The sequence below is a fragment of the Anomalospiza imberbis genome, chromosome 4 (genome assembly GCF_031753505.1).
Source record: "Anomalospiza imberbis isolate Cuckoo-Finch-1a 21T00152 chromosome 4, ASM3175350v1, whole genome shotgun sequence".
NCBI lineage: Eukaryota > Metazoa > Chordata > Aves > Passeriformes > Viduidae > Anomalospiza > Anomalospiza imberbis.
Genome location: NC_089684.1, coordinates 67,880,747 through 67,908,716, shown reverse-complemented (window position 1 = coordinate 67,908,716; position 27,970 = coordinate 67,880,747). Strand labels below are relative to the sequence as shown.

The following is a 27,970-nucleotide window of genomic DNA, read 5'->3' as shown; positions in this document are numbered from 1 at the left end:
AGCATTTGAAAGGCGAGGTTTTAAGTGGCTGATTCTGGCTGTGCTTCCTCCACGTCGGGTTGGACTGCAGAGGAGGAGGTGGACCTCAGAGCAGGGGGTGGACCATGGGTTAGGACCCACATCTCTCCACTGTAACAGGAACCCAGAGTGGCACAAAGGTGTCTGAACTGCCTCAGGCCTGGGCAGAGGGTTCCCAGCCTGCCTACATTCACCTAATTTGCATGACTTGCCCATTACAAGATTAATTATTACAGTGGCTTTAGTAAAATTCCTCTTCCTCACTTTAAAACAATGCTTTGTCTGTCTGTCTGACTTTAGATGCAGCCTAAAACCAGCTGAGACCATTCAGTCTGTTCAAGCTGACAGGCTTTGCTAAATGAGCTCCTCTGCTGGACTCAGTCGTGCTTTCTTTTGAGATGACACCAAATCACAGCTCACCCAAGCCCAATGCCAACTCCCTTTGTGACTGGAGGGAAGAGAAACTTGGCCCACAATTTGCCTGGGAGAAAAGAGGGAAGAGAGAAGAGAATCATTTTCTACTACCCCCCCCCGCCCCATCCTCAATACATAGCCCAGCTTTTTCTAAATCAATCTAACAAATCCTAGATGAAAGCATTAATCATAGCTATAGATACAGCCCCTCCTCTGCCCCATGTCAGCGTGGGGAGCACCCTGTGAGACCCAGGGAGGCTTCCTCCCTTTGGTGAACTTCCCAAGCTGTGCCAATTGGACCAGCCCACCCTCCGGGCTTGGAGCTGTGTCAGAGATGCCCCAACTGATCATCCTCAAGACACCAAAGGTTCTTTGTGTGTTTTGCCTTGACTGTTTGGACTGATCTCCCCAAATATTGCATATTTCCAGAAAAACAGGATGGTTTCAAACCATCTGTTTATCAGCAGGGGTGACAACTACTATTGCCAGGTGAAAACTGAGAGGCTCTTCTCTTTTGTCTTCTTGGAACTGTATTGAAAAACAAACAGCCCCACAGCTGGTCAGGTTTGGTCATAACCCAGAAATTCTCTTTAGCAGCCTGACTGCTGGCACCTGAGTGTGTTAAATCAGACCTTTGTGGGTGATGAAGGGCTGATACTGGATGTAGGGGGTGACTGGCAAACAGCCCCATCCCCAGCACAGCCACTGTCACCATCCCTGTGATGAGGAGATAACACAAATTTGAGTGTTTTGGCTTCATCTCACTCTCCAAAAATCACCTGTTGTATTTCTGCAGTGGTCTAGCTGGTTCCCAGAAAGCATCCCCCACTCCCACACGGGTTCCATGGAATTTTTCAGCACATTAATCTCCAAATCCTCCCCCTGATCACACCTCTGCACACAACGAGCCCAGTGAATGTGTCCCATCAGGGATCTTTCTGTGGAACACCTTGATTTTTAAAACTGCATTTCACTCGAGCTTTCAAAACATCTTTCCTCTCAATATGTGAATCCATCTGCAGCTGACAGTGATTTCTGGTTCATCAGCTCCACCCACTTCACTGGAGCTGTTCCTGCTTGGTGTGGAGGTGAGGAACCCTCACTGTGGGTTGTCACCTTCTGATCAGTGGAAGCCTTTTACTAGGCTTCACGTTTTCCTAGCAAGTAAGCAACAGCTTGGACCAACATGAGGTACTCTGTATACCTCAGCAGATCTGAAAAAAACCTCTCTGCGTCCTCCATTGAATATTCTGAATTCGGGAAAATCTTGTATCCATCCTTTCCACTTCTACACATCCCTCCTAGAATCACATTTTCTGCTCTAAGCAATGCAGCACTTTGCTAAAGTGTTATTATAGTTCTCTGGTGTTGAGAGACTTGTATGCAGGAGGGGATGTGGGTTGCTTTTGTCTGGGGTTGGCACCCCCAGGAGGTGAGGGGTTCTGCCTAAAATAGATGGGGTGAATCCATTTTGCTCTTTCCATAAGGCTCCAGGTTTGTCCAAGCTCGTGTAGCTTTTAAGTGGGAAGTTATGTGAGATAAAGCCTATTACTGATGTGGGAAAACTAGGAATAAGTTGTTCCTGGTCCTGCTCTATCCATCTGTTTGATCAGCAAAATGGGTGCAGAGATGGATCAATAGACAAATAAACAAATTATAGCAGACAGTGTTTGTCTGTGCTTGGCCAGCCATCTGGCTAAATAGCAATATTGATCCTGTAAATAATGATATCCATGAAATACCTCACTCCTCAGGCGTGAATTTCTCCACTGAATTTTTCTTGGGGAAAGCAGCCATCCACCACAGAGTAACAGCAACATCTGGATTCTCTCTCTCACATTGGTTTTATCTTATCTATTTCTCTTAAATTAGTCAAATGAAGGCTAGAAAGGCATCAGGCTTTTTTTCTGTCTCATTTACTGAATATTCAGTTTGGAACTCTTGAGTATTATTTAATCAATAAAAGTTTGAGTTTTCTAAGCATTCATTGACCAAACAAAGCTTATTTTCCCCTTTATAACCAGAATGTTCCCAAACTGGATGACTGAAATAAGCTCCAAGAGCTCACATTAGGCACTTGGTGACTGCACCACTTTTAGGCAGCTGAGTGGAAGAGCTGAGTTAAAACACAGAACACCTGCAGAAATGTTCCCCAATGTGAGCTGCCCCCATCAAGGCTTGGAGAGAAATAAAGGCCCAAGGCCAAGCCAGTGTGATCCAGAGGGACCCAGGAGTCCAGAGTGGGGGTCTCCGTGGGGCTGTGTGGGAGGGGTGGGATCAGACCAGCCAGGGGCTCTCCTGTGCTGGGCACAGCCAGTCCTGGCTGGTTCCATGGTTGCTGGGGGTGCTGGGGTGTCCCTTTGTGACAGAGTGTCCTTCGTGTCCCTTTGTGGGGATGTCCCTTTGTGACACAGGAGCTGTGCTGTGCCCAGAGGCCACTGTGACCTCTGGGGGGTTCTTGGGGCACAGAGGCCTGGGGTGCCACTGCCCCAGCGCAGCTTTCTCAGGAGGCAGCAGCAGCCTGAGAACCTCTGCAGGAAAGCATGACAGAGACACCCAGCGGGGAGAAGGTGAATCCCAAATCCTCGCCCGCCCAAGGGCTGCTGAGCCTGCAGAGGCAAAGGATGAGCAATGGGGCAGGACAGAGAGGCTGGTGATGGCACAAGGCTGGGCTGGGGCTGTGCCAAGACAGCCCCCTCCACCCCATGCCTCCTGTGTCCCACAGATGGACTTCCAGCAGCCACAGGTGGAGCACAGGCAGCCTCAGAACGAGGAGCACTGCCCTAATGCTCCTCCTGAGGCACAAGAGGCAGCACAGGCAGCAGCCCTGGGCGAGCAGGTGTCCTCAGCAGGGACACAGAGCCGTGTCCCACCCCTGCAGAGCTCCTGCTCTCCCCCAGACCCCTCATCTGCCCAGGGGGCAGCCCAGACCCTCAGCGGGCCTGGGTCAGTGCTGGAAGCACCAGAGCCCGGGGAGGGGGCCTGGGCCAGCGAGGAGGAAAAGAGGGAAGTCTGCCATCCCCTTGAGCCGTGCCGAGGGGAAAACCACATGGAACGAGAGCTTTCCCAAGGGGAAGTCAACAGAATCCCGAAGCCATCCCAAGGGGAAAACAACAGCAACAAAACATTGGCGTGTGAAAACTGGCGACACATCACAATCCGGACGGTCTGGATCAACCCCAACTACCCGGAGCTCTTGTGGGAACCCCTCCAGGAGGAGGCAAAGGCAGCAACTCCTTCTACATCAGATGAGCAGGTGCCAGCAGCAGGGACACAGAGCCCTGCCCCGGGCAGCCCCTGCTGCTCTCCCTGTTCCTCACGGACCCAGCTGGCAGCCCGGACCCTCGGTGACCTGCAGCGTGTCCACAGGCAGCCCTCCAGCCCCAGGCGGGCTCTGCAGGCTCTGTGCACCCTGCTCTGGTGCTCCTGCATGGAGCTGCAGCTGGATGATTAGTGCATGCTGCCAGACTCTAATTCAAATCAGTTCACTTGGGGTACTTCAGTTGTCAATAAATTCTTTTTGTATTTGCAAAGTGCTCTGGAGAATCGTCATTGTCCCTCGTTACTGCACAGAGACTCAAAGCAACAAGCACCTTTCCTGCAGGAGGACACGCCAATAAAAGATGCTGATTTGTCAGCAGTGCTCAGTGAGCCACCTCGGGACCCAGGTGGGTTCCAGCAGTACCAGAGATTTGAAAATCAGTGTTTTCATGGTCATTGTGGCCAAGACAGCCACCAGTCACCACCTCACCCACGAGAGCCTCACTGGGAACGAGTAGCAAAGCACCAAGGGCACCTTTCCATAAGGCTCCAGGTTTGTCCAAGCTCATGTAGCTTTTGAGTGGCAAGTTATGTGAGATAAAGCCTATTACTGATATGGGAAAACTAGGAATAAGTTGTTCCTGGTCCTGCTCTCCACAGTAGCTCCCCGAGATCCTCTGCCAAGAAGTTGTCAGCCAGGTGTCTTGGGAATCTCCTGGACCTGTCTTTTCCCAGTTAACATCTGGCCAGTGGAATCACCCCACAAGGACAGGGGTGGTTGGGTTGGTGGTGTCCTGAGAGTCCTTAAAGAATAATTCCAATACGCCATGTCCTGGCTGGAACAATAATATCCTCTGACTGGTGTCCAGAATTCTGGGCACTTGAAGTGAAGAAATGTCACTTTGAGATAAAGGAGCTTGGATGAAATATTCCCTGCTGACCTGGCATATGGGAGATGTAATCAGCTACTTTCAGTTCACTATCTCTAGAACATCCATGACTTTTAAGGCTCAGGTATTAGATTTACTCCAGGGAAAAAAAATCCCAGCTAAGTAACCAGATGGGTTTTCCTCTTCACAATTCGACACAGGCTAAACTCAGCTGTGGAGAAGGAACATGGAACTGTGCCTGCTTGCCTGGGAGCTTCAAAACATGTCCATCTGATTTTCAGAAAAAAAAAATCCTACCTTTTTTATTCTTTATACATGGCCCAAAACTGATTTCGTTGAATAACAAAAAAGGCAAGAAATTGCCCAGGCAGGATAGATTAAATGATACTGAACCTCTGAGTAATGTTTTGTTGTGATTGTGACTGTCACATGTGGCAAAACCTCCAGCTGTACAATCCAATGAGCAGAGAAGATTTTTCTAATGATTCTACAGCTGAGGATGTTCAATCTGCTAAAAGTTTCTTGCTGACTTGCTTTAAAAGTGATAAAAAGCTCTTGGCCAGCCTGGCTGATGCTGAGGCAATGGTGTTGGTGAGGCAGGGCATCGCAGGAACTGGCAATGAAGCCCATTGGGCATTTGTGGGCATCAGAGATATGAATTACAGCAAAGCAACTCCTTGAGCAGCTTCCAAGGATCAGATGAGAGAGCAACCTTTTGCTGCTGAGGAGTCTCTGGAAGGAGGCTGGAAAAGGCTGTTGGTAGCCAGGGCTATCACAGCAGCAAATCCACAGGAAAAACACAGAGCCTGAGCAGAAACACCCAGTGCAGCCCCCAAAGCCCCAGCCAGGGTCAGCATGTGATGCTTGAGCTCTCAAATAAGGATGAAAGAAACATTTCATAAATGATAAACCACAGCCCCAGCTGACCTGCAGAGAAACCTGCAAGTACCCTGTCCAAAAAGTGGTGGTCTGTGGCAAAGAGGCTGAGTTTGCCCAAGGTGCTCATATGCAGAGGATCACACCCTGAAAACCCTCTCAGTAGAACATGGGATTATCTCCTTGCTCTTCAATTAGACAAGATTTTGGTACATTACTTACGAGCTGTTGGATTTGACTCTTCACTGATCTGGTCCAACCCTCACTAAGTTACGTATAAAAGTAAAGGAAATAATTATAATCTCCTCTTCAAAAAAATAATACTCATTTAAGGGTTAAAGGAAGGCAGGACTGTCTTTTTTTCCCCTGCAATACATTAAGATAGTAAGAAAAGCATCCCAGTGTACCATCTAGATTTACAGCAGGGTTTTTCAATTTCATTTGTCATTGCCAAATACATTACATTGGGATTAAACTGTACAGGTTATTAAATACTGATTACAAGAAGACAGCGTGCTGTGGCAGGCAAATAAAACTTGCAAGTTACTGAAATTAAGGCTTTGAAAATGTTTTAAGGGAATTAATGTTTAATTAAAGATGTTGATCTATAAGGCATTCAAGTAATAGCTTCAGTAGGAGATTACACAAAGCTGTGAGACATTTATAAGTAGAAAGGATACTTGATGTAGTATTTTCTTTAATTAATCCTGCACTGGAAGACCACCACAAGGGAATTTAGGGTTTGGTGCACAATAAAAAAGATCATTCCAGTTAGCAGGCACTTCAGCTTCTGTGGGGATATTTGCATGATCAAATTCATGTGCACGTATTTTTAACAATACAGCATGAGATGAACTTTGAATTTAGTGTGATTAAGAATATTTCTAACTCTACATCCCCAAGGGAACTTGGATATTAACATGTTGTGAGGTTTACAGATCTGAGATATTTGACTCAATAGTCACTTTTTTTCTTCTGCTGAATTTCATCTTTCTGTTACTGACTTCCAGAAACAACATAAATCATGAAAAGCATTTTGCTTTCCAACATGATTGATGGTTTTAACTCAAGACATTCTTGTACAAAGTCTTCTGTTTCCACTAAAAAAAAAATAGTTTATGTAATTTCCTGTAGTCAAACCCAGTGACTGATCCTTTTCTGTTTTGCTCACTACATTTTAATGTTGATGGTCTGGCATGACTTTCACAAGGCTAGAAATGTCATTAAGAGGTGTTTCTGTTGGTAGGTGTAAAAATACAAACAGAAAAGTCTCATGCTCTGAAAAAAAAAATTCCTGGTCCCAGCTACCAAGGTTATGGAGTAACAGGGATGATAAAACTCCTGTGAAAGTTACTGGAAGGGGAAGTGAATGAACTTCACAAATTTTCAGTACAAAAACCCAGCAGTTTTAGGTCTTAAGTTCATCTTTAATCTGAAATGCATCACCTTTCTGCTGATGTACTGAGTGAAGTAAATCTGCAAAGACATTTTTGAGGATTCAAAAGCCTTGATAAATTGGAAAAATCACTTTGAAAATAAGGACATCTTTCCTTTTCCTCCTCCTTTCCTGGTCCAGCTGGACCACAGACAGTGTTATTACACCATTTTTTGTTAAATCCACACAGTTAAAAAATGAACCTGGCTTTATGTTTGAAAGATGTTAATACATATTACAGCTTACTAATATTCCTCACAGCTAATTTTTATCACTGGTTATGCTATGCTGATTTCCTCCTCATCACTTTAGCTGTAATTGTTTGGTTTAATACCCAGAGCACACATCCTCTATGCTGCCTGCTTAATTATTTTCACCTCTTTTTATTTCACATTTCTCAGATCAGTAATTATGTCAGATCATAAACCCCATCCTACACTGACTATAATAACTTGACAAATAGTAATACTTTCTATATAACATGGAATAAGGTGAGTTGGTTTAACAAAACACATCATTTCTTTCTAGTTAGTTTAATTAATTTATCTTGATTATTTAACCTATTAACCACAGGTTAATTAAATTGGATCTGATGCACTCTCTTACTATATTTATATTGCCTTGTTATTTTTATCCTGAATGGGACTAGTGTTTCATTACCTCTGTTGCTCATTAATTTTAGTGCTGCTGTTGCTCTTTCTTGAAACATTTGTTTCCTCCAGGGCCAAGTTAATCCATAATTCAGAGCTAATGGTAAATCTCCGTGCATTACCCACCATGCACAACCCAAAAGGGAATGGGGGGCGGGGGCTGGATCACATCAGGTAACAGAACCCACTACAAAAATGCACCCTAAATAGCCACCACCAGCCTGCCTTGGGTGTAAAAGGACACCTTCTTCCACCTGCTTTTGATAGCAATTTTCTTCCCAATGCCATCTTCTAAAAATATATCCCTGCTTTTCCTCCCAGGGTGCCAGGGAGCAGGGTGGGAGAGAAGTGGCAGCCCATTTCCAAAGGCTCTTTTGAAAAGCACCTTGAAAAACCAAAGCCCAAAGCAAATGCCACAGTGAAACCAGCCAAGGTGTTAAAATCAAATTCAACAAACTCAGGCTCAGGAGCTCTCAGAAGCTGCACTGCTTCTACCCAAGGAAGTGACAGAGAGCTGCAGTGCCTGCCCTCAGCTGGAGATCTACCACAGCATGCTCATCTATGAACTGTTACCTCTCCAAAAACATATGGAATAATGGCGATAGCCTGGAAAAGCAAGGAGCAGGGACTAGAAATACTTCTGCTGCCTGTACACTTCACTTTCTTCAAACAGGCTTGTGGCAAGGCAGCTGAGCATCAGTGTAAGTGGGCTGTGTTGGTGACAGGGCAGAGCCAGGGCACAAAGCCACCGCAGGAGGGGAGGGACTCCCTGCAGCACACCTGAATGTGCTGGCAGATGAAGATGAGGGTGGTCATGACAGATGAGGGAGCCTGGCAGCCTCCAAGGGAAAGGACATGACCATTCCCAAGAGCACCTGAAGTCAAACCCTATCTACTGACTGCAGATGTCAGCTGGGGGAGCTTGCACAAGGATTCAGACGCTAAATTTTCTTCAGGGGTTTTAATTCCACACAGACATTTTAATTCCAGCTGGGTGGTACAGTGCACACTGTGCCCATAACCCACAGCCCAAGACCCACTCAAAGTCCCACTCCAGCAGGGAAATCTGCTGCAAAAGCCCCATGGGATCTACCCCAGCACCCAGAGCAACTCAAGAATCAGACCTGCCCATCTTCAGGCTGTGGAGCCTAGCTAAGCACAAAGCTGAATGAGATCACAGCTGGCTCAGGGCCAGAAAATAATGGTGCAGTAATGGGTTTATTGGCTTTTTGAGAAGGAGCTGTTTGATTTCAGGCAGAGGAGAGGCAACAGCAGCATTCACTCCTGCTAATCTCATTTCCAGCAGCACACTGAGTGAGAAGGCACTTGGGCACAAAGCTGTGCTCAATTGCTCTCTGTTTATCCAGGATTACATTAGGAGCCCAAGAGCATCTGAAAACAGCCCCTAGCCAGAGCTAGGGCTTTGCAAATGGCTTCTGCAGCACCTGGCTTGTGGGAAAAGAAATCCCAGTGTTTCCAGGAAGCTGTTGGCAGTTTCCTCAGTACAAGAGCTGGATTTAGATGCACAGGTTTTAGATGTGCAAACTGTAGAGTGTCTGTTGAGGAAAGTACTGCAGATAACAAGCGCTGACCAGATAATTTGGTGCATTTTAAATAATTCATTTACCTTAAGCAAAAAGAAATCAAATGCAGAGGGGTGGATTTGGTCAGGGTGAGGGATTCTTGCAAGGAGGAAGTTAGCAGAAGTTGGTCTGACCATGATCTACCCCATTATCCACAAAATAAGTTATTTTTGAGAACAAAAATTACCACCACGTCTAGTATAACAGCTCTTTATTTCAGAGTCTAAAACACAAAGAGAGGGCTTGCATTTTGACATCAGAACCATGCAAAGCACCTATACACCAAAAATGAGATACTGAACGAGTGTCTCTCTCCTGCTACACGTGAAAAATTTAGGCAGGAAGACTCTATTTTCCTGTGCGTTCTGCTCTATCCTTCCACAAATCAACCAGCTGTGAGGGGTGGTAATTAACCTTCACTCCAAACCAAATCATTTGCCACTGAACACTATTCCATGATGCCCTAAGCTCCTAAAATATGCTCCTGTAAGCTTCATCAAGCACCCAGTTCTGCTCTTGGTCTACAAGGACAAAGTCCCAAACATCGCCAGCTACAGGACAGACTTTAATCAGAGGTACTGAATTAAATGAGAGCAGAGTTTGGCTCAAAGGATGAATGCCTCCTCCATACAGAAGCCCAGAAAAGGCCCTTATTAGTTTCCCAGAGAGGGGGATGTAGAGACCACCCTAGGCTCAGAGAATTGTCATGTGCACAGAGGACAACCAGACATCCTGAACTATTAAAAAACAGTGGTATAGAAAAATAAAAGGCATAAAATACTGAACCAAAAAGGTTCCAAATAAGGCATCAGCAGGTCCCAACTGGATGTGCTCCTGTTACATACATCACCCTCCCAGCCAGGATAGTTAGGAATGATGCATTAGGATTGTATTTCTGACCTCCATCATTAAGTGCTATGAGCAACCAGAAGGGTTCAAGTTCTCTTTGAAAAAAAAAACAACAACAAAAAAAAAAACAAACCTCTAAACACAAAACCAGGGAGTAATGTTTTTGGTAAGTATTTCTTAGAAAAGAAAATAAAAATGTTAAAGCAATTCATTGAAACGACTCATTAAAAAAAGACAACATTCCTGTAAAGTAAAAATATATCTGTATATAAATAGAATCTATTTTTGTTTGGTTGTTTTTTTTTTAAAAAAAAGACATTCAGAATCACGTCAGCGGATCCTGACGGGCTTTTCCGCGGGTCTCCTGCGACAGCCGCTGCTCCTTAAGGCAAAACGTCGGGTTGGCACGGGCAGGACAGCTGAGTCCCCGGGCAGGGCCCTGTCAGCAGGGCTGCTTCTCCCGCACGCTGACGGAGCCGTCCTCCATCCCAAAATACACCACCTCGGCCATGTCGATGAACAGCCCCGTCTCCACCACGCCTGCGGAACGAGAGGTCGCTGGTTACTGCCAGGGCCACCCCTGCGCTCGTGTCCTCTGCTCTGCCCGCAGGTTCGCTCGTTCAAAAGCACCACTGTCTCCACCAGAGGTTTGGAGAAGTGTCCAACCTGGACCAGCTTCTGGGAAGTCTTTCCCATGCAGCCACTTCCAGCAAGATCTCTCCAGAGACTGAAGAACCCCTCCCGAAGCTCCCCCGACATTCACGCTGCCCCAGCCACCACTGCTGCACCAACACAACCACGAGAAAAGCATTTTCTGCTACCTGATGACCCATGGGAGCAAGAGGAAGCTGCACACACCCACAGGACTGGGGATCACTCCCTTTGCCTTTAAACTCACCTGAAAGACTTCCCTGTAAGAGATCACCTGGCTAATACTTGTTCAAATGTTAAGACTCAGCAGCTCTGGTGCTACCTCTGCAATTTGTAACCCATTTGTAAATGTACTTTTGATTGCATTTAATTATGGGGTGCTCCTAACTTCACAGAGATCACTGAGACACAGCTAGAGGCCAGGAAGGTGGAGAGAAATGGAGACAAGGGCTACCACAAGCACTATGTGGCCAAAACCCTTCTCCCAGCACTGCATTTAGGCATTAACAGCCACACATTTAGGCTCATCCACTTCCCTTAGCAGGTCCATTTCTGAGCAGAAAACAGGTCCCATTATTTACTGTTCCCTTCTCAAACAACAAGAAATGCAGGGAAGAAGCTCCTGCTGTGCAGAGCAACCAGGCATTGTCTGCCTCTTGCACAGACACAGCTCTAATGATACAGAGATTTGTACAGCCATGGGCAGCAGCTGGATTAGGATATGGAGCACCGCACCAGGATACCAGAGATCCCTTCCAACCCCAACAATTCTGTGACTCTGTGATAAGCACTACTGAGGGAAGCAAAACTACTGACCAGAGCCTGTGCCTGGCCTGGTGTTTCAGTTGTGGAGCCAGGACAATATATGGCTGCTTTGTGCATTGGATGGGATGTTGGGCATGGGATGTTGACACTTGTGCAACAAGATCCCAATCTGTTCCTGCACTTCCTGGCAACACATGAGCAGTCAGTGAAGGCAGCTGTGTGAAGGCAGGACTTCAGGGACAAGTTTGCCAACACATCCAGACATCCAGATGCTGCTTCCCTGCTGATTCCCTGAAGTTCAGAGAGTGCCAGTGCCCCTGGGCAGACCTGGATGGTCCAGAGGCAGCCCTGGCCTGGGCAGCAGCTCTCATGCAAGGCAGAAGTCCTTGCAAAGAGGCTGTTTTGTTTGCAAACAGAGCACTCAGCCACTGCTGCTCAAGCCCAGCAAGAGCTTGAGTACACTTCATCCTCCCAGCAAGGCCAGCAGGGAGGGCTTCCCAATGGGAATGGGATGCAGAGCTGTAAGCAGCTCTTGGAAAATACCATAGCACAGTGCAAACCCTCCCTCCAGAGTGCACCGGTGTTTCCACTAAAAGTCCCTCTCTAAATGGGCACAAGGAGAGTAAGGAAGAGGACAGAATTGCTGTGCCTAATGGGAAACAGTGTCAACATCAACCAGCATCACTCCAGGTTTTCACCACCCTGTGGGAAAAGCCCCATGAGCACAATTGTACCAACTGAGCTGATTGCTCTCTTGAGTAGAAACAAACGCAGGGATCTGCAGGAGGGCAGCAAATAGACACACACACACATTTCCTGCTACCCAAGAGAGAGATGCCACAGTCCAGGTTACATATCACACACCAAGCCTTAGCCAGCTTTTGTGGTTTTTTAAAAACTCACAGACTTCACCTGGTATCATTTTGATAGCGGTGTTCACTTCACGCCACTCGTGAACCTTGTCAAACTTCCAGTCCAGGATGAAGTTCCCATTGTCTGTCACCACAGGGCCCTGGAAGCAAACCCAGTTGTCATGGCATGAGCCCTGTGTCTCCTGATCCCAGCCAGGGATTGTCACAGCCCTCACTGGGACCAGCTGTCCCCTCTGCAGTGGTTTAGAGTCATCATTCAGGTAAATTTGGGCCATCCCCACAATAAACCTGTCAATGAAACCATCACCAGCTCAAGACCCTCTCTGACTGCCCTGCAGCCCCCCAACACCTCCAGAGCAGCAGGTCAGACCCAGGCTGGCAATCCCTCTGCTCCCTGCTGCAGGATGCTTCTTTAGGAGTCACAGCCAGAGAGGCTTTCAATGAGCAGCCCAAACACATAAATACACAATCCAGTAACCAAAGTGTAACAAGGAGGAATTACACAAGATGTCACTTGTGGGAGTGAAAGCCCAGATTTCACCAGATGAAGGGCCAGACCTCTGGTCCTCCTTTTGCCCACGTTCAAGTGGGTCCCCAGGGGAAGCAGGGCTGACAGGGACACTCACTGCTTTGTTAACAGCCATCCGCAGCTCCACGACACCACCAAATTTTTTGGTCAGGGCTCTGGTGACAGGGACATAAGCCATGGGGATGACCTCGATAGGAACTCCCTTCTTCCACTGCTCCCCAAGGCTGTCAGATTTTTTCCTGAGGGCACAGTTTGAGGTGGGATTAGTGCTGGACATTACACTGCTGACACCATTAACATCACCCCAGGCCCTTGGCAAACCCCTCAGGCACAAGGCTCATCAGGAGGACACAGGGTCAGTCCATGTGTGCCCTGGTGCAGCAAGAGCCAGTTTAATGCAAAATGCTCTATCCACTCAAAAGCCCTGTTTTGACATGCTTTGGACAAGCAGAACAGGAGTTGTTTTTTCCACAGCCCCATGGCTGGAAAATTCATTCCATGCTGACAATCACTGAGCTCAGAGAGCAGAACTGTCACTTCCCCACAAGCTCTGCTGACTCCCAAGCAGGCCTGCTGAGTTGAAAATTAAGAAAAAAAAGATAAATTGAATTGCAGAAATACTGAGAGCCAGGTTCATTTCCACCCATTCCTGCTCTCCTGTAACCATTGGAATGACAATAATGGCCCAACACAGCACCATCTGAAACCTCCCATGGAGGAGAAAGGTATTATGAACAGTAATATCTTCACCTGTAATCAGCAATAACAATGAAGCACTTTGCAAATCCTGCAACTATCTTCTCCTGTGTCAAGCAGCCACTGCAAGGGGGAAAAAAATAAAAACAAAACCAGAAAACATCAGACTGCTCCTCACTGTACCTAATAGCCTTGAAATCCAGTGCCCTCTAATATGTTCTTGCTGGTTTTGGAGCTACCATTGCCCCCCACCTTATCCTCATTATCCCCACCCCTCACTTTGTGTCCCTTGTCCCTGGCAGCCTTGGCCAGGAGCCATCTCCCACTGTGGGTGCACACACAGCCCTGCACAGGATCCCCTCCAGCCCAGAGACACCCACAGCCACACAGGGATGCTCAGTGCCCCCAGCACCAGCACTGCGACAGACAAGACAGACAGACAGAAGGACAGCAAGGCTCACCCTCCACCTTTGATAAGGTTGAGGTCAGAGTCCACCTCATCTGCTCCATCGATGGCAACATCAAGCTGTGGGAAGAGGAGAAAATGGATGTATAAACCCCTTCTGAGCAGCATCCAGGCCCTGCTCCTGGTGCAGCTCCTGGGCTGGAGTGTCCCAAGCAGCAGTCACAAATGTCACCAGAGCTGGGACCACCTTGGTGCCAGCCTGACCAGAGACAAGTGTCTGATGGGCCAGCCAAGGACACCCTGAGACCACCCAAGCCCCTCTAACAACCAGAGGCATGTGAGAGGAAGAGAAACCCAAACCACCTGCTGGCCTGCAAGGCACATCTCTTTAGCCTCTGGTGTTGTTTAAGGAGCAGCATGCAAGATTTGCCCAGGAAAAATCTTTGACAGTTCAGCAACATCCCTGTCTCAAGCCTCATCTTGGAAGAGATGCCCAAGCAGCTGAAGGCAACACAATCCAGCAGCCTTCTTGCCATCTAAAGGGACAAGAACTAAGAAAGAACTTGGGGGAAAAATAAACTAAACCTGTTCAAATCATAGAATCATTAAGGTTAGAAAAGACCTTTAAGATCACTGAGTCCAGCCATTCAAAAAACCCTGCCAGGTCCCCATGAAACCATGTCCCTAAGCATCAAATCTTCATGTTTTCTGAACACTTCCAGGGATGCTGATTCCACCACTGCCCTGGGCAGCCTGTTCCAGTACTTGACCAACCTTTCAGTGCAGAAAATTTTCCTAATATGCAATCTGAACCTCCTGTGGCACAACTTGAGGCTGTTTCCTGTTGTCCCAACTCAAGTTCTGCAGCATGGCTGCCCAAACTCAACCACAGGGGAGGACTAAGGAGCCTGGATGCTTTCTGAATGACCAGGTGAGAGGAAAATCAGGTGAGGTCTCACCTCTGTGGTCCCACTTACCTCTGGATTTCGGTCCAAGTCACTCAGTGTTAAGCCATTCTGCAGGATCAGCTGACGAGCCTGTGCACCAAGAAGACAAAAAACACCATTTACCAGTGGCAGGAAGGGAAAACAGATTCTTGGTGTCCTTCCCTGCCTGCAGCAAGGATGGAGCCTCCCTGGGAGAGCTCCACTGCTCCACTCTGAGCTCGTGGAGAGGCTGCAGCAGGAACACACAGCAAGGAGAAAATGATGTTTCCACACCAGAGCAGTTTAATCAAAAGAAAATCCTGCTGCTGATTTGAACTAAAATGCTCAGGTGGTACAACAGAACTCCTGGGTTTGGGTGTCTCCATACTAAATAGCAGGAGGCCTCAACAGCTTGGTGGGAATCACTTGTATCTAAGCACTAAAGCAGATATGGAATTTTTAAATCCCATGTTGTTTCAGCTTGGACATCATTCTCCCTTACACCCATCCAGCCCTTCTTATCTCCTTCTGCTGAAAAATGGGACCAAGAAAATTAAATATTTACACCACAGCAATGTGGAACTAACAGAGAAAGTATTTTTCATATTGGAAATAAGCTAGAAAGTAAATAGCAAATGCACAACTCGTGGGAAAAGTGTAGGAAGCTGCTGAAACAGCTGCTTGGTGGCTCTGATGTAGGTCTCCTGCAGTGGCTGTTTCCCTCCAATGGCAACACAACACAGGGTAGCCAGAGCTGCCCTTGGCCAGAATTGTTTAGCCAGGTTTACTAACATCAAGTCCAGCCCTTAACCCAGCACTGCCCAGGCCACTGCTAAACCATGTCCCCAAGTGTCACATGCACATGGTTTTTACATCCCTCCAGGGATGGTGACTCCACCACTGCCCTGGGCAGCCTGTTCAGTTTCTTCACCTTCTCAGTGAAGAAATGTTCCCTAATATCCAATCTAAACCTCTCCTGGCACAACTTGGGGCCATTTCCTCTTGTCCTGTTATTTGTTTCTTGGGAGAATAGAGCCGACGTGGCTGCGCCTCCTGTCAGGGAGTTGTGGAGAGTGAGAAGATTCCTTTTCTCCAGCTCCTCAGCTGCTCCTCATCACAACTGTGCTCCAGACCCCTCCCCAGCTCCACTCCCTTCTCTGGACACACTCCAGCCCCTAAGTGCCCTTCTTGTCACGAGGCACAAAACTGAACACAGGATTCAAGGTGTGGCCTCACCAGTGCCCAGTAGAGAGGACAATCCCTGCCCTGGTCCTGCTGCCACACTATTGCTGCCACAGGCCAGGTGCCCCTGGCCTCCTTGGCCACCAGGGCACACGATGGTTCATGTTCCCAGCACCCCCAGGGCCTTTTCTGCTGGGCCACTTTCCAGCCATTCTGCCCCCAGCCTGGAGTTCTGCAGGAGGTTGTTGTGGCCAAAGTGCAGACCCAGCACTTGGCCTTGCTGAACCTCAGACCCTTGGCCTTGGTCCATCCACCCATCCAGCCTGTCCAGATCCCCTGCAGAGCCTTCCTGCCTTCCAGCAGACCGACACTCCCACCCAACTTGTCATCTGCAGACGCTCTAACTGGTTGAATTTTCTATGCTACAAATCATGATTTGAGTGAGATTCCCTCCTTGCACAGACTCTGCTCAAGTCCAAACTTGCTACCATGCTGCAGCTACACCAAGAAACCCCAATGCAAGCCTGGATCAGCTAATTCCCCTGAATTCTACCCACTAACACTAACAAAGTGCACCAGTCACAGGTACTGGCATCCCAGAAACATTAGAATTAGCAGGTGGCACTCCTGGCAATGAGGTAAGATTTGAATAGTTCATCATGGCATTTCATAGCATGCAGTTTTAACACCCATGGGCTGTGGGGCCCTAAGGACTCCCACCAATGATAGGAATAAAAACCAGTGGGTTGGCATTCATCACATGGTGCCCACAAAAGGAGATTTCAGGGATCTGGGAAACTCAAAGCATTGAAAAACACTGTGCTGCACATGCAGGCCAGACCCTGAACAGGTTTAGAGTCAGCAGTGTGGCAACGATGTGGCTTGGCTGTCTCCAGGCTCTGCTTGCAAGGCAATGGGAGCAGTGGGAATCAAAAGCAGAGCTCCCAGAACTGAGGGAGAAGTGCTGGGAACTGCACAGCACTCGACAGCAGCAGTCCCACTCCGTGCCCTCGCACACGTCCCGGTGAGAAGAGACAACGCAAACGCCAGGGACAGGTACTTACCCTGCTCTAGCTTTACTGATGGTGATGGATTAATGACCTGACAACAGGGAAGGGAGGAGTATAAAAGCCCACTGAAACCAACTCTTCCTTGCCAGTGACCTCAGGCAGCCATCTACACCTGTACATAGTGAAAATAAAATGCTGTTTGCTGACCTGGCAATGCTCCACTCGGAATTGGTTGAGGTCTAAGGGACTGCAAGAGATAAAAGGCAGCCCCATGTTGGGAATTTTGGCTCCTGCAGGTGTACAATCTCTCTCTTCCCTTTAATAGCAACTTTTTTGTTTTGCTGGTAAGAAACTCGATGGTGTTAAATGAGCTATGACAACATTTCAAGGCAGGACAGGCTCCAGCCTATGCTCACTACAAGAGCTTCATCAGTATTTTCTTTATGAACTAATGACTGAACTCACAACACTTCTAGATTCAAAGGGGACGTGGCATTTCAGGGTGGGAACCATCTGAGACAGATCAAAGACAGACTCTCACCACAGTCTATATAATCAAGAGAAGTATCACTGTAAGGTTTTTTTTTTTTTCACTTTCTGGCCTTTGCAGCACCTTGCACTATATCCCAGTTGTTTGCAACAGCTGGGAAGAGAGAGCCCTGTCACCCCCACACCTAAACAACTGCAGGGTAAGAGGATGTTTGGTTTTCCTAAGCTTTTAGGATAATTCAGGTTGGTCTCTGTCCATCCAACCTCCAGGTCAAAGCAGGGTCAGCTGCCAGGTTGCTCAGGGCTGTATCCACCCAGCCCCTGAACAGCACACAGGACAGGCCCTGCCCCGCCTGCCACACTGCCTGACTGCCCTCATGGTGACACGGCTGTGACAAAAGTACAGTCCCCATGACCGTGAGAAGGACACATGCCCACTTCCTTGACTGGGGTATTGCCACCCAGCCTTGAAGACCCTTTGGGTGGTCCCCACTGTGTCACCTCTGCCTGCTCAAAAGGAGGTTCCCACCTCAGGGAACGGAGGCAAAGAGATCAAAGCCAGTTGACAAAGGCAGTGGAGATGCTCAGAGGCTTCCCCAGCAGATCTGTATTCCACCACCAAGCCAGAGTCTCCCTCCAGCCCTCTCAACATCTAGCTTGCTATGAAACAATTCCTGCAAAGGCTGCACAGCAAATAAGAGGTTAAGCCAATTTCTCTTCTACCATTTTTTATCAAATCCAGCTGATGCTTTTGAAGTTCCTACTGAAAACACAAGAGCTTACTATTATTCTTTACAGCTGTCAGGGCTGACACGGACTCAAAGGAGACAAAGTGTCTCCAGTGAGCTTTGCACTACGAGCCTGGTTCACCACTAAGCAGCATTTTCCTGCAAGTGGGATCCAGAGGAAGCCACACACCAACCCTGACACAACCAGCCTTACCACACTGGCTCCAAATACACCTCCCAGCACCGAGCTCAGGTCAGGGTAACACAGCACCATCACCTTCTTTGTGAGGTCTTTCTGTAGGCTGCACCAGGACTGCTTCCACTGGTGCTTTTGGTTCATTCACACCGCTGTGAACCAGAGAGAGGCAAGGTGGTCTCCCACAGCCCAGGGGGAGATCCCCTGCAGGAGTGTTTGGACTGGCAGGAAGCAAAGGAGGAAAGCACTCACCTGAAAGGAGGTAGGGATGCAGACAATTGTCAGGTTCTCCTCCTTAACTCTCTCAGCTGCAGGCAAAAAGCAGAAGCCTTGGTTTGTTCATTGCACAAGGCAAAAACACAGCAACTTTCTCTTTAAGAAACCTCAGCTCAGCGCAGCCCCTCTGATTCACTGCAATTACTTGCTTGGCTTGCAAATAACTCAGTCACGCTCAAAATGCAAACAGGTGCCCCCCTCCATGGGCTCAGGCTCAGTTTCAACAGTCAGAAATGTTTAAACACCCACTCTGGCCCAGCCCAAGCCACCATGAGCCATTAACCTTTATGTCTCCAGCAGCAAAGGAGCCCCATCAGCAAATCCTCACCTGGGAAATCGGCCCCATCCCCTCTCTCACTCCATTAGACAGGTTTTTGCTGCTCTCCATGTAAACACAGAGCTCCAGCAGCTGTCTGAAAGGCTTGCTGGCTTGTTGCCCTGGGGACATCACATTAATTTATTATAGAACATTTAAATATATAGCAGGAAAAGAACTAATAAAGTACAGTATTCCATTAAATGGAAGGAAATATTTCCTCCCCCAGGCCAACCTCAAATGACTAAAATCTATTACTAAGATATCATTATGGATAAAATGTTATTTTAGTAATTACAATACTCAGGCACAAGCCAACAGCCAAAGAGCCAGCAAGAGCCGGTGCACCAGAGCAAGCACACGAGCGACATGCTCCAAGGTAATGCTGCTGCTGGAAGGATTGAACATGCAGTACATGAGGCTGGATGTTGTTACAAGGCACATCCCAGTTCTAAAGCAATCAGGAGATGTGAAAAGCCAGAATTTGCAGCCTGGAACAGCCACTCCTCTCCAAATACAATAGCCATTTATTTAGAGTCTGATTCTGTGCTCAAGGAGGGAGTGGTTGCTGTACTGAGCCAAGCCCAGAAGGCTGAACAGCAGCTCCTAGACAATGAAGTGCATCACACACAGAGTGGGGAAATGGGTGACAAGGCGCAGCCCCAGCCCTGCTGTGTCCCTGCACAGTGAAGGGCTGAGCTGTGCTCAGAACTCAGCCTGCTCTGGGCTGCAGGACAGCTCTGCCCAAGGGAGCTGGAGGTCACCAGGGGACTCCTCAGACAGGCAGAGCCACCCAGGTGGGACACACTGACCTGTGCTGCCCAGGGAAGTGGTGGAATCTTCGTATCTGGAAGTGTAGATGTAACACTTGGGAGTATGGCTGGGTGGTGAACACAGTGGTGCTGTGTAGGATTTGAGGATCTTGGAGGTGTTTTCCAACCATAATGATTCTGTGGTTCCCCCCTCTGTATCCAAGCAAGACCCCCAAGAACAACAGGGCTGATGCTGCACTCCCAACCGACCATGGCCCCCACAGCTGCTCAGCTCTGCATCCAAGGACATCCAAAGTTCAGCACCTCCACAAGCAGGGCTGAGACTGCCCTGCAAAGGAACTTTAAACCTCTGCACTCTCTGTAATGAGCCATGACAGTAATTACCCTCACACTCACTCTGCAAAAATGCATGTGCCTCGCTTGAATATTTTACTGACATTTTCTGAATCAATCACTGAGCAAACTCCTGCACCTGGAGCAAGTAGGTAAACCTGGCTGCGGGGTACATAAATAAAATGCAGCAGGATTTCACATTCCTCATTTTCATTACACCTCAGCAGGGCCCTCAGTGTGAATCGTGAGGACGTGGGGAGCAGAATGAGCCACAGGCAAACGGGTTAAAGGAAGCAGAGCAGCTGCATGGCCCCGAGCCACACAGCAAGTCAGCACTGGGCAGAGCTGGCAAAGCTGGCACCAGACCAAGGAGTCCAGCTCCAGTTTGTGGTGGGTGCCAGTGGAGAGCTTTTCCTGGCTGTCAGGAACAGGTGGCAAATCATTACCTCCTCAGGACTCTCGGGCTATAGATCTGGAGCCCAAGGCCCAGTTTTAACCTTCAGCTTCAAGCAGGACACAGCAGCCGGTAAGCAGACCCAAGGCATCAGCTCTAAGTCAGCACACAGGGGATTTTTCAAGTAGTTGGGGCAGATGGAAAAGGGGACTTTTTGGAGTGGGGGGAGCAGCCTACCTAATCGTTGCACAGCATGTACAATCGTAGATCCGCTTCCGATCCCAAGAACTTGATTGTTCTGCAAATCAAAGAGAGACAGAGGAATGCTGTTACTGGAGGCTCCAGACTCCACTTTCCCAGTGAAACTGGCATTATAAACACATGCAAGAGGAGCCTTGTCCAGGGATGCACGTGGACACAGCATCTCAGCACTCTGCAGGCAAGGGAGGGAACACACTGTGCCAGCGAGGGCACGGCCGTGGTCTGTGGCCAAGGGATTGTAATCAACTCTCCCTCTCATTAAAGGACATGTGCTTGCTAATTACCAGCACAGTCCGATCTCAGGGTGTTCAATGCACACTCACTGGTGGTTGCTGGCATTCCATGAAAGCTCTCCTGCCGGAAAGCTGTGAATTTCAGACAATACCACAGATGAAGAAGGGGAAACAACCTCAAGATAAAATCTCCCAAGGAAGCCACACAGTAAAAGGCTGTGTTTGCTGCCAACCATATCATTAGTAAACAGCACAGATGCACCAGCAGCCAAAGCGGAGAGCACAGCAGCTGTTCCTGTGAATAATAAAAAATGTTTTCCAAAAACAAGAGTGTAAAGCTGCCTATAGGAGAGTCCAACAAAACTTGGAAGGTGGGTGAGCCTGGCAGCATGTGCTGAAGAGGATGAAATTTTAACCACAGCTCCATCCTGGCCTTTCTCTGTGTATTGCCTGATTTAAGAAAGATCACTACCCTGTCATCTGTAACACAGATACACTCCTAAAAGGTGCTGCAGGCTGAGGGTGGATGGGTGCACTTGTGTTACTTTTGCAAGACATGTTCTCTGCCATGTCAGTCTCTGTTTATTATCAACTCGGTTTCCCACCCCCTGTAAGTGACCTGCAGCCTTCTGCACTTCCCATTTTCAGTGTACTTTGTTTTCTTTGGATGGGATCCAAAGCTCAAATTGACTTAAAGAGGCCCAGCATCACCACAGAGACTTCAGATGAGGAGGATATGAAGACAACCAGAGATGCAGGCACAGAGCTGTTGTGCATTATCTCTTGGACATTAAATAGATCTGGAGCTCTTTGCTCATGTGCAGCAAATCCAGAATTCAGCAGCTGTGGAAAAAGCCACACCTGCAGCACTTCAACCAGCTAAAATCTAGCTGTCACGCAAGTTTACCTGGAAAGGTGGAGTTCAAGACAGGTCACACTCCCCTAGGTTTAGTAATTTCTCTTGCTTCTGCAAGTTAAAAGCTTAAAGAATACAGAAGTTCTCCAAAACCAGAGGCTCAGCTCTCACTAAACCTCTGTGACTCTGCAAAAGCTGAGCAGAACAGGTGACTGCTGCACACCTGCAACGTGGCCAGCAGACACCCAACAGCTCCTGAGGCTCTCGTGTCACCCACCCAGCAGGCAGAGCCAAGCAAGGCCAGCCAAGGAAGGGGCAAGCAAAGCTGTGCAGAGGCTGGCAGGACATGGGCAGTACCAGTGTTCCCAAAAGACTTGTTTTGACCCAGGGAGAGGAAGTTTCTTCTCTTTGCCCTCATTTCTGTAGGGTGGGACAGCTTCTTGGAGCAGCTGGGTGCCCTAAAGGGATGGGGAAAGCTTCAGCATGGGCAACTCCACTATAATGAAGCAGGAGGAGCACACAAGGGTCCCAGCCCATCCATTTATCAGTGATTAGAGGTGAAGCAGCACTTTTAATCAGTCTAAACTGGTGCTGTCACAGCCCCTGCCTTACCATGACTCCCACCTCGCCCTCCTCAGCTCCAACCCCAGCCAGGGGCAAAACCAACCACAAAACATTTAAAAAACAGGGGCAGGGCAAACATTGGTGAGAAGCAGAGCACTGACAAGAAGCACCTCATGCAAAAAAAAAAAAAAATTACATTTCAAGTTGTTTACCAAAAGCCCACCAAACAAAACCAAGGCACTGAGCCACAGCACAGCAGAGGACCCCAGTACAGGTGAAGTGGGCAATAACCACAGCATTTTCTCAGCCAACCCAAGGGCCTAAAGACACTGCCCAGCACTACAGAAGCCAATAAGGCAACACAGATGGAGCAGTACCCGCAGCACACAGGCACTGGCCAGTCCCACATAAAGTTTCCAAGGTCAGAGAACAAAGAGCTCCATCTAAAATCAGTAGATAAATACAGAGCAAAGCCCAGAGTTTGCTCAGTCCTCTCTGGGGCAGTATGACATAGGGCAGTAACTGTATTTTCATTTCTAACAGAGGTGCTCGCAGGGCCCGCCCTCAGAGGTGTTGTATAAACGCAAAGCCAGCTCTCCCCAAGCAGCTTACAGCTCTAAAGCCCCAACCCTGTGCCAGCCCCACTCCCCCAAGCTGTCACAGCCCCACAGTCCACGGCTCTGAGGCTGCTCATCTCAGTGTCCACTCCAGAACTGGGGAACTCTGCTCCTGCAGCTCCCAGGGACAAGTGCTGTGGGTGAACACACCAATCTACCTTTCATTAAAAAAGAAAAAAGAAAGAGAAAAACAAGTTATCCTCTCCTAATCCCCCTCCCACACCCAGGTTTACATCTGCCACACAAGGAGCTGCTGTCCTGGCAAGGTAGGGATGGATGTGAAGGTGGATGCCAAGCGAGGAGCCTCAGCCAGTACCAGTCCCAAGCCCCCAGTGCCACAGATTTATGGCACAGTTAAGCAAGAGAGACTTGTCCAGGAGAACCAAACCCTGGTGTCTCCTACACATCCCTGCTGCGCAAGGGAAGCCTTAGCTTTGCTTTCAGAGATAACATTGCTGGCTCCTGAGAGCTCTAACAAGCAAACACAAACGTATCCATTACAAACAGCAGCTGCCCCCTGCCAGTGCAAACTGAGAACTGAGACCATCCAGCTCCTGGGCAGTGACTCTGACCTCCTTCTCCATCAGTTCTTGAAGCCAGCTTGCACAAGCACACAGACATTGCCTGATTTACCTAACCGGCATCACAAGTCAGACATTGAACTTTAATTCATTGGGACACAGCCAGAAACATTATCCTCAGTTTGCCTGGCCATAGAACAGCATAAAGGCCAGCTATTTCACTACTGAAGTCCAAAAGTACTGGTCCTAATCCAAATCAAAGGACCCCTATTTATGATGCCTCACAGCAACAGTGGTGTCTTGGCTCCCTGCCTCGTGAGACGAGTCCTTCCTCGCACAACCCCTCAATGCACAGTTTTGGGTTTGCCTTGGATAAGAAAGGGGATTTTTATGCAACTACCAGAGCCCCCAGGCTCCCCCATCTCACACACTTATCACTTTTGATGGTGTTGGCCTGGCAGGGGCTGGGTCTCACACCACATGTGGCTGTGTTCTCAGGCAGGTACAGGCTGCTCAGAGGAACGGGGCTGCAGAGCAAACCAAACTTCCATGGCACATAAGGAAAGCCATCTGAACCTCAAAACACTAACCCAGCGAGGGGGAAGCAGGAAGGAAAAGGGATTTTTTTTCTCCCCTAACTGCTAACATCTACATTCTTAGCAGCAACTCCTCACCCCGATTTCACCACTGCTATTGCGAAAGGGCTGGCACAGCAAGCGCTGCGATAAACTCCTGCGTGACTGTAACCGTTGATCGTCGACCTTCCAAATCAGGCTGTGCCAAACTTCAGGCAGCTCCAGCCCTATCTGACATTCATGGGGCTGAATCAAGCCCCTGGCTGCATTTCCCTCCCTGCAGAGGACAAGATAGAATCTCCTGGTCAGGGACTGTTGCTCCTTGCTTGGGTGCTCAGAAATGGGGTGCAGCAGCAGCAGCAGCGCATCCCGGATTTGGAGAAAGAAGCAGTACATGGCATTAGCCAAAAAGCACAACCCTAGCAGGAGGGTGCAAGTGAAAGTTTGGAGGTGCAAGACATTACCCCAAATTCGGCATACACAGTGCTGAGCTGGATCAGGCATGAAGCTGCTGCTAGGGAGGCACGCACTGGGGAAGGAAAAGCAGTTTTCTCCCTTCGCCTCAGCTAAAGGGAGAGAAGTCCAAAACAAAGGAGAAAGAGACTCAGGAAGACCCATCCATGCACCCCAGGGTCCTTCTGTCCTTCTTTGCACCCAGGACTGTTCATGCTCGGGGGGGGGAAGTGGTTTTCTCATTGCCCCCCACTACATCCATGAACCTTGGGGCCACTCTATGCACTGCAGGTGTCTGTGCCACCTGAAGCCCATTCATGTCCTGGGAAGTTCAGTACATTCCATGGCCATTCCATACACTGGGGAGTCCCGGCACTCCACAGCCTGTCCCTGCACCTGGAGCTGCCTCACACAGCCCTGGGTCTGGCAGTGCACTGGAAGGCTCCATGCACCCCTATGTTTTGTGGGGTCCCAGCATCCCAAAGCCTGTCCCTGCACCTGGAACGGCTTCATGAACCCAGAGCCATCCGTGCTCTGGGAGAGACCGTGGCTGCTCTGTGCTTTGGGGGGTCCCTGCACCCCAGAATCGCTCCATGCATTCCAAGGTCCCTCCATGCACGGGGGGTCCCTGCGGTCGCTTAGTGCTTTGGGGAGTCCCGGCACCGCAGAGCCACTCTGTGTGCTGGGGGATCCGTGCATCCCGGAGCCTGTCCATGCACTGCGAAGCTCCGTGCACTTCACTGCCACTCCGTGTACTGGGGGGTCCCGGCACTCCACAGTGCCTGCAAACCAGAGCCGCTCCACGCACTGCAAAAATCCGTGCGCCCCGCGGCCGCTCTGTGCTTCGTGGAGTCCTGACACCCCGGAGTCGCTCCGTGCACCGGGGGACTCCGTGCAACTCACAGCCCCTTCGTGCATTCAGAGTCGCAGCACCCCAGAGCCTGTCCCTGCGCCCGGAGCCGCTCCACGCCGCCCGGGACCCGTCCGTGCCTCTGGAGACTCCGCGCACCATGTGGCCGCTCCGGGCATTAGGGGGTCTCTGCACCCCGGAGTCGCTCCGTGCACCCTGAGCTCAGTCCGGGCATTAGGGGGTTTCTGCACCCCGGAGTCGCTCCGTGCACCCTGAGCTCAGTCCGGGCATTAGGGGGTCTCTGCACCCCGGAGTCGCTCCGTGCACCCTGAGCTCAGTCCGGGCATTAGGGGGTCTCTGCACCCCGGAGTCGCTCCGTGCACCCTGAGCTCAGTCCGGGCATTAGGGGGTCTCTGCACCCCGGAGTCGCTCCGTGCACCCTGAGCTCAGTCCGGGCATTAGGGGGTTTCTGCACCCCGGAGTCGCTCCGTGCACCCTGAGCTCAGTCCGGGCATTAGGGGGTCTCTGCACCCCGGAGTCGCTCCGTGCACCCTGAGCTCAGTCCGGGCATTAGGGGGTCTCTGCACCCCGGAGTCGCTCCGTGCACCCTGAGCTCAGTCCGGGCATTAGGGGGTCTCTGCACCCCGGTGTCGCTCCGTGCACCCTGAGCTCAGTCCGGGCATTAGGGGGTCTCTGAACCCCGGAGTCGCTCCGTGCACCCTGAGCTCATTCCGGGCATTAGGGGGTCTCTGCACCCCGGAGTCGCTCCGTGCACCCTGAGCTCCGTCCGTGCACTGGGGTCCTCCACGCACCCCGTGGTCCCTCGTGCATTCGGGGCTCCCGGCACTCCGGAGCCTGTCCCTGCACTCCGGGATCTCTGTGTGTACTGGGGGGTCCGTGCACTCCAGAGCCTCTCCAAGCGCTGGGAAGCTCCGTGCACCCCGTGGTCGCTCAGAGTACTGGGGGTCCCGGCACACCAGATCCTATCCCGGCACCCCAGAGCCGCTGTATGTACTGGAGTTCCCGGCACCCAGGGCTTGTCCCGTCACCCTGGAGCCGCTCCGTGCACTCCATGGTCACTGCATGCATTGGGGGACCCCAGCACCCTGCAGCCACTCTGTGCTTTGGGGGGGGTCCCTACAGCCCGGAGCCCCTCCGTGCACTCGGGGTCCGTCCGTGCTCCCGGAGGCTCCGCGCCCCCCGCGCCCCGCAGCAGCCCGGGCTGCCTCACCTGGACGTGCTTGTCCACGGCGGCGAAGGCGGCCCGTTTCTTGGCCTCCTCTGCCATGGTGCCGCCGAGCCGCCCGCGGGAGAAGCCGCGCCGCGCCGCCGCCCGCCCCGTTCGGACCCTCCCTGGCGGCCGGGCAGCCAGGGGCGTGCTCCGGAGCAGGGCGAGCCGGCCGGGGAGCCGCATGCCGGCGCGGCCCGCCCCCGGGGGGCTCTTCCTCACGGGCTGCAGGCCTGGGCCGTGCCGGCTCCTCTCCTCCTCCGCCTCCGCCTCCGCCTCCTCTTTCTCCTCCGCCGGGAGGCTGGGACTTGTAGTGCTGCGTGCGGCGAACTACATCTCCCACAATGCCCGACAGTCCCCGGAGCAACTTGTTGGATCGATGTGCAATGCTAAGTACCGAGAGACCGGGTTTGCCGAGGCTGGAAAGGTTCAGGCATTTCCACAAAGAGTAGAGGGATGCGGGGTGTCCCACCGGGAAGTGCTGGGGAAGGAGGGAGGATGGCGGGGGGAGCCCCTGCAGGAGGCCAGGCAATGCACTGAGGTCAGGGAGTTACTGGAACTCTGGCCGGGCTCCACGGGTTTTGAGGAGGAGCCTTTCTTGGACTTTCACTCAAAGTCTAGCACGATCTCCCTCGAAAGTAACAACACGGACATGAAGAATGCCAGGGGTCCTCTGGGCACACGGTATCAACCAGCACTTAGTCTTTACCCCACCCAGCAGGAGGGTCAGGACAAAACCCCTCGGAGATCTCCTCTCCTGAAGCACACACACAGAGCCTCTTTTTATTTGTCACAGGTTTTCCCTCTACCCTGGGTTGACCTCTGATGAAGTTGTTTCTGAAACATATGAGAGAGGCAGAACAACCTTGAAGTCCCTCTACACCGGCATTTTCACTCCTCATTAGGACCATTCACAGGCACCTCAGCTTCTCTCCAGCTGCAATCCCACAAAGGTGGATGAGAACCTTACTACTCACTCCAAGGTCAGGCAACAATTCGTCGAGAATAATCTTTTTATAATCTTTATTTGCTCAACAGAAAAGCTGCCGCTGACTTCTCTTTTTTGATTCTGTGTATGACTGGCTTGCTTTTGCTGCCAACCTCTGATTCTGCTGTGATTTTCAAGGACTAGAAACATTTCCTTTTGTTCTCCCTGGGCCGGCACGGCAGTCCTTGAACAATGGGGTGGGATTTCAACAAAGACTCTATTCATTGCCCGGGCTTATCTCATCTCGGTGAGGCCTTACCTTTCTGTACAGCGCAGGTGACTGCTGTTAAGAGCAGCACGTGGTTC

General features: G+C 50.0%; 1 protein-coding gene and 2 long non-coding RNA genes across 3 annotated transcripts; 1 reads left to right on the top strand and 2 right to left on the bottom strand.

The window, feature by feature from the left end:
- Window positions 1-18: 18 nt before the first annotated feature.
- LOC137473480 (uncharacterized) lies at window positions 19-2,713 on the bottom strand. The gene is made up of 4 exons (XR_010998837.1): window positions 2,501-2,713; window positions 439-499; window positions 213-335; window positions 19-129 (listed from the first exon to the last, which is right to left on the bottom strand). It is a non-coding gene; the product is annotated as an uncharacterized lncRNA (long non-coding RNA).
- Window positions 2,714-2,797: 84 nt separating this feature from the next.
- LOC137473479 (uncharacterized) lies at window positions 2,798-4,131 on the top strand. The gene is made up of 2 exons (XR_010998836.1): window positions 2,798-3,002; window positions 3,967-4,131. It is a non-coding gene; the product is annotated as an uncharacterized lncRNA (long non-coding RNA).
- Window positions 4,132-9,674: 5,543 nt separating this feature from the next.
- Window positions 9,675-26,946, bottom strand: RPIA (ribose 5-phosphate isomerase A). Its single transcript, XM_068189016.1, has 9 exons — window positions 26,680-26,946; window positions 20,756-20,816; window positions 18,679-18,734; window positions 14,873-14,932; window positions 13,951-14,015; window positions 13,544-13,612; window positions 12,891-13,032; window positions 12,305-12,404; window positions 9,675-10,516 (listed from the first exon to the last, which is right to left on the bottom strand). The coding sequence occupies exons 1-9, from the start codon at window positions 26,860-26,862 to the stop codon at window positions 10,419-10,421; spliced, it is 834 nt and encodes a 277-aa protein (XP_068045117.1). The 5' UTR covers window positions 26,863-26,946; the 3' UTR covers window positions 9,675-10,418.
- Between the last annotated feature and the right edge of the window lie 1,024 nt (window positions 26,947-27,970).

Bases quoted from the DNA above. Each gene is read 5' to 3' on its own strand.
- RPIA (XM_068189016.1), bottom strand. From the start codon at position 26,862: ATGCGGCTCCCCGGCCGGCTCGCCCTGCTCCGGAGCACGCCCCTGGCT. The intron at 20,817-26,679 runs GTGAGGCAGCCC...TTTGATTTGCAG, and splicing joins CCGTGGACAAGCACGTCCAG to AACAATCAAGTTCTTGGGAT. The intron at 12,405-12,890 runs GTGAGTGTCCCT...GTTTGCTTCCAG, and splicing joins GGATGGCTGTTAACAAAGCA to GGCCCTGTGGTGACAGACAA.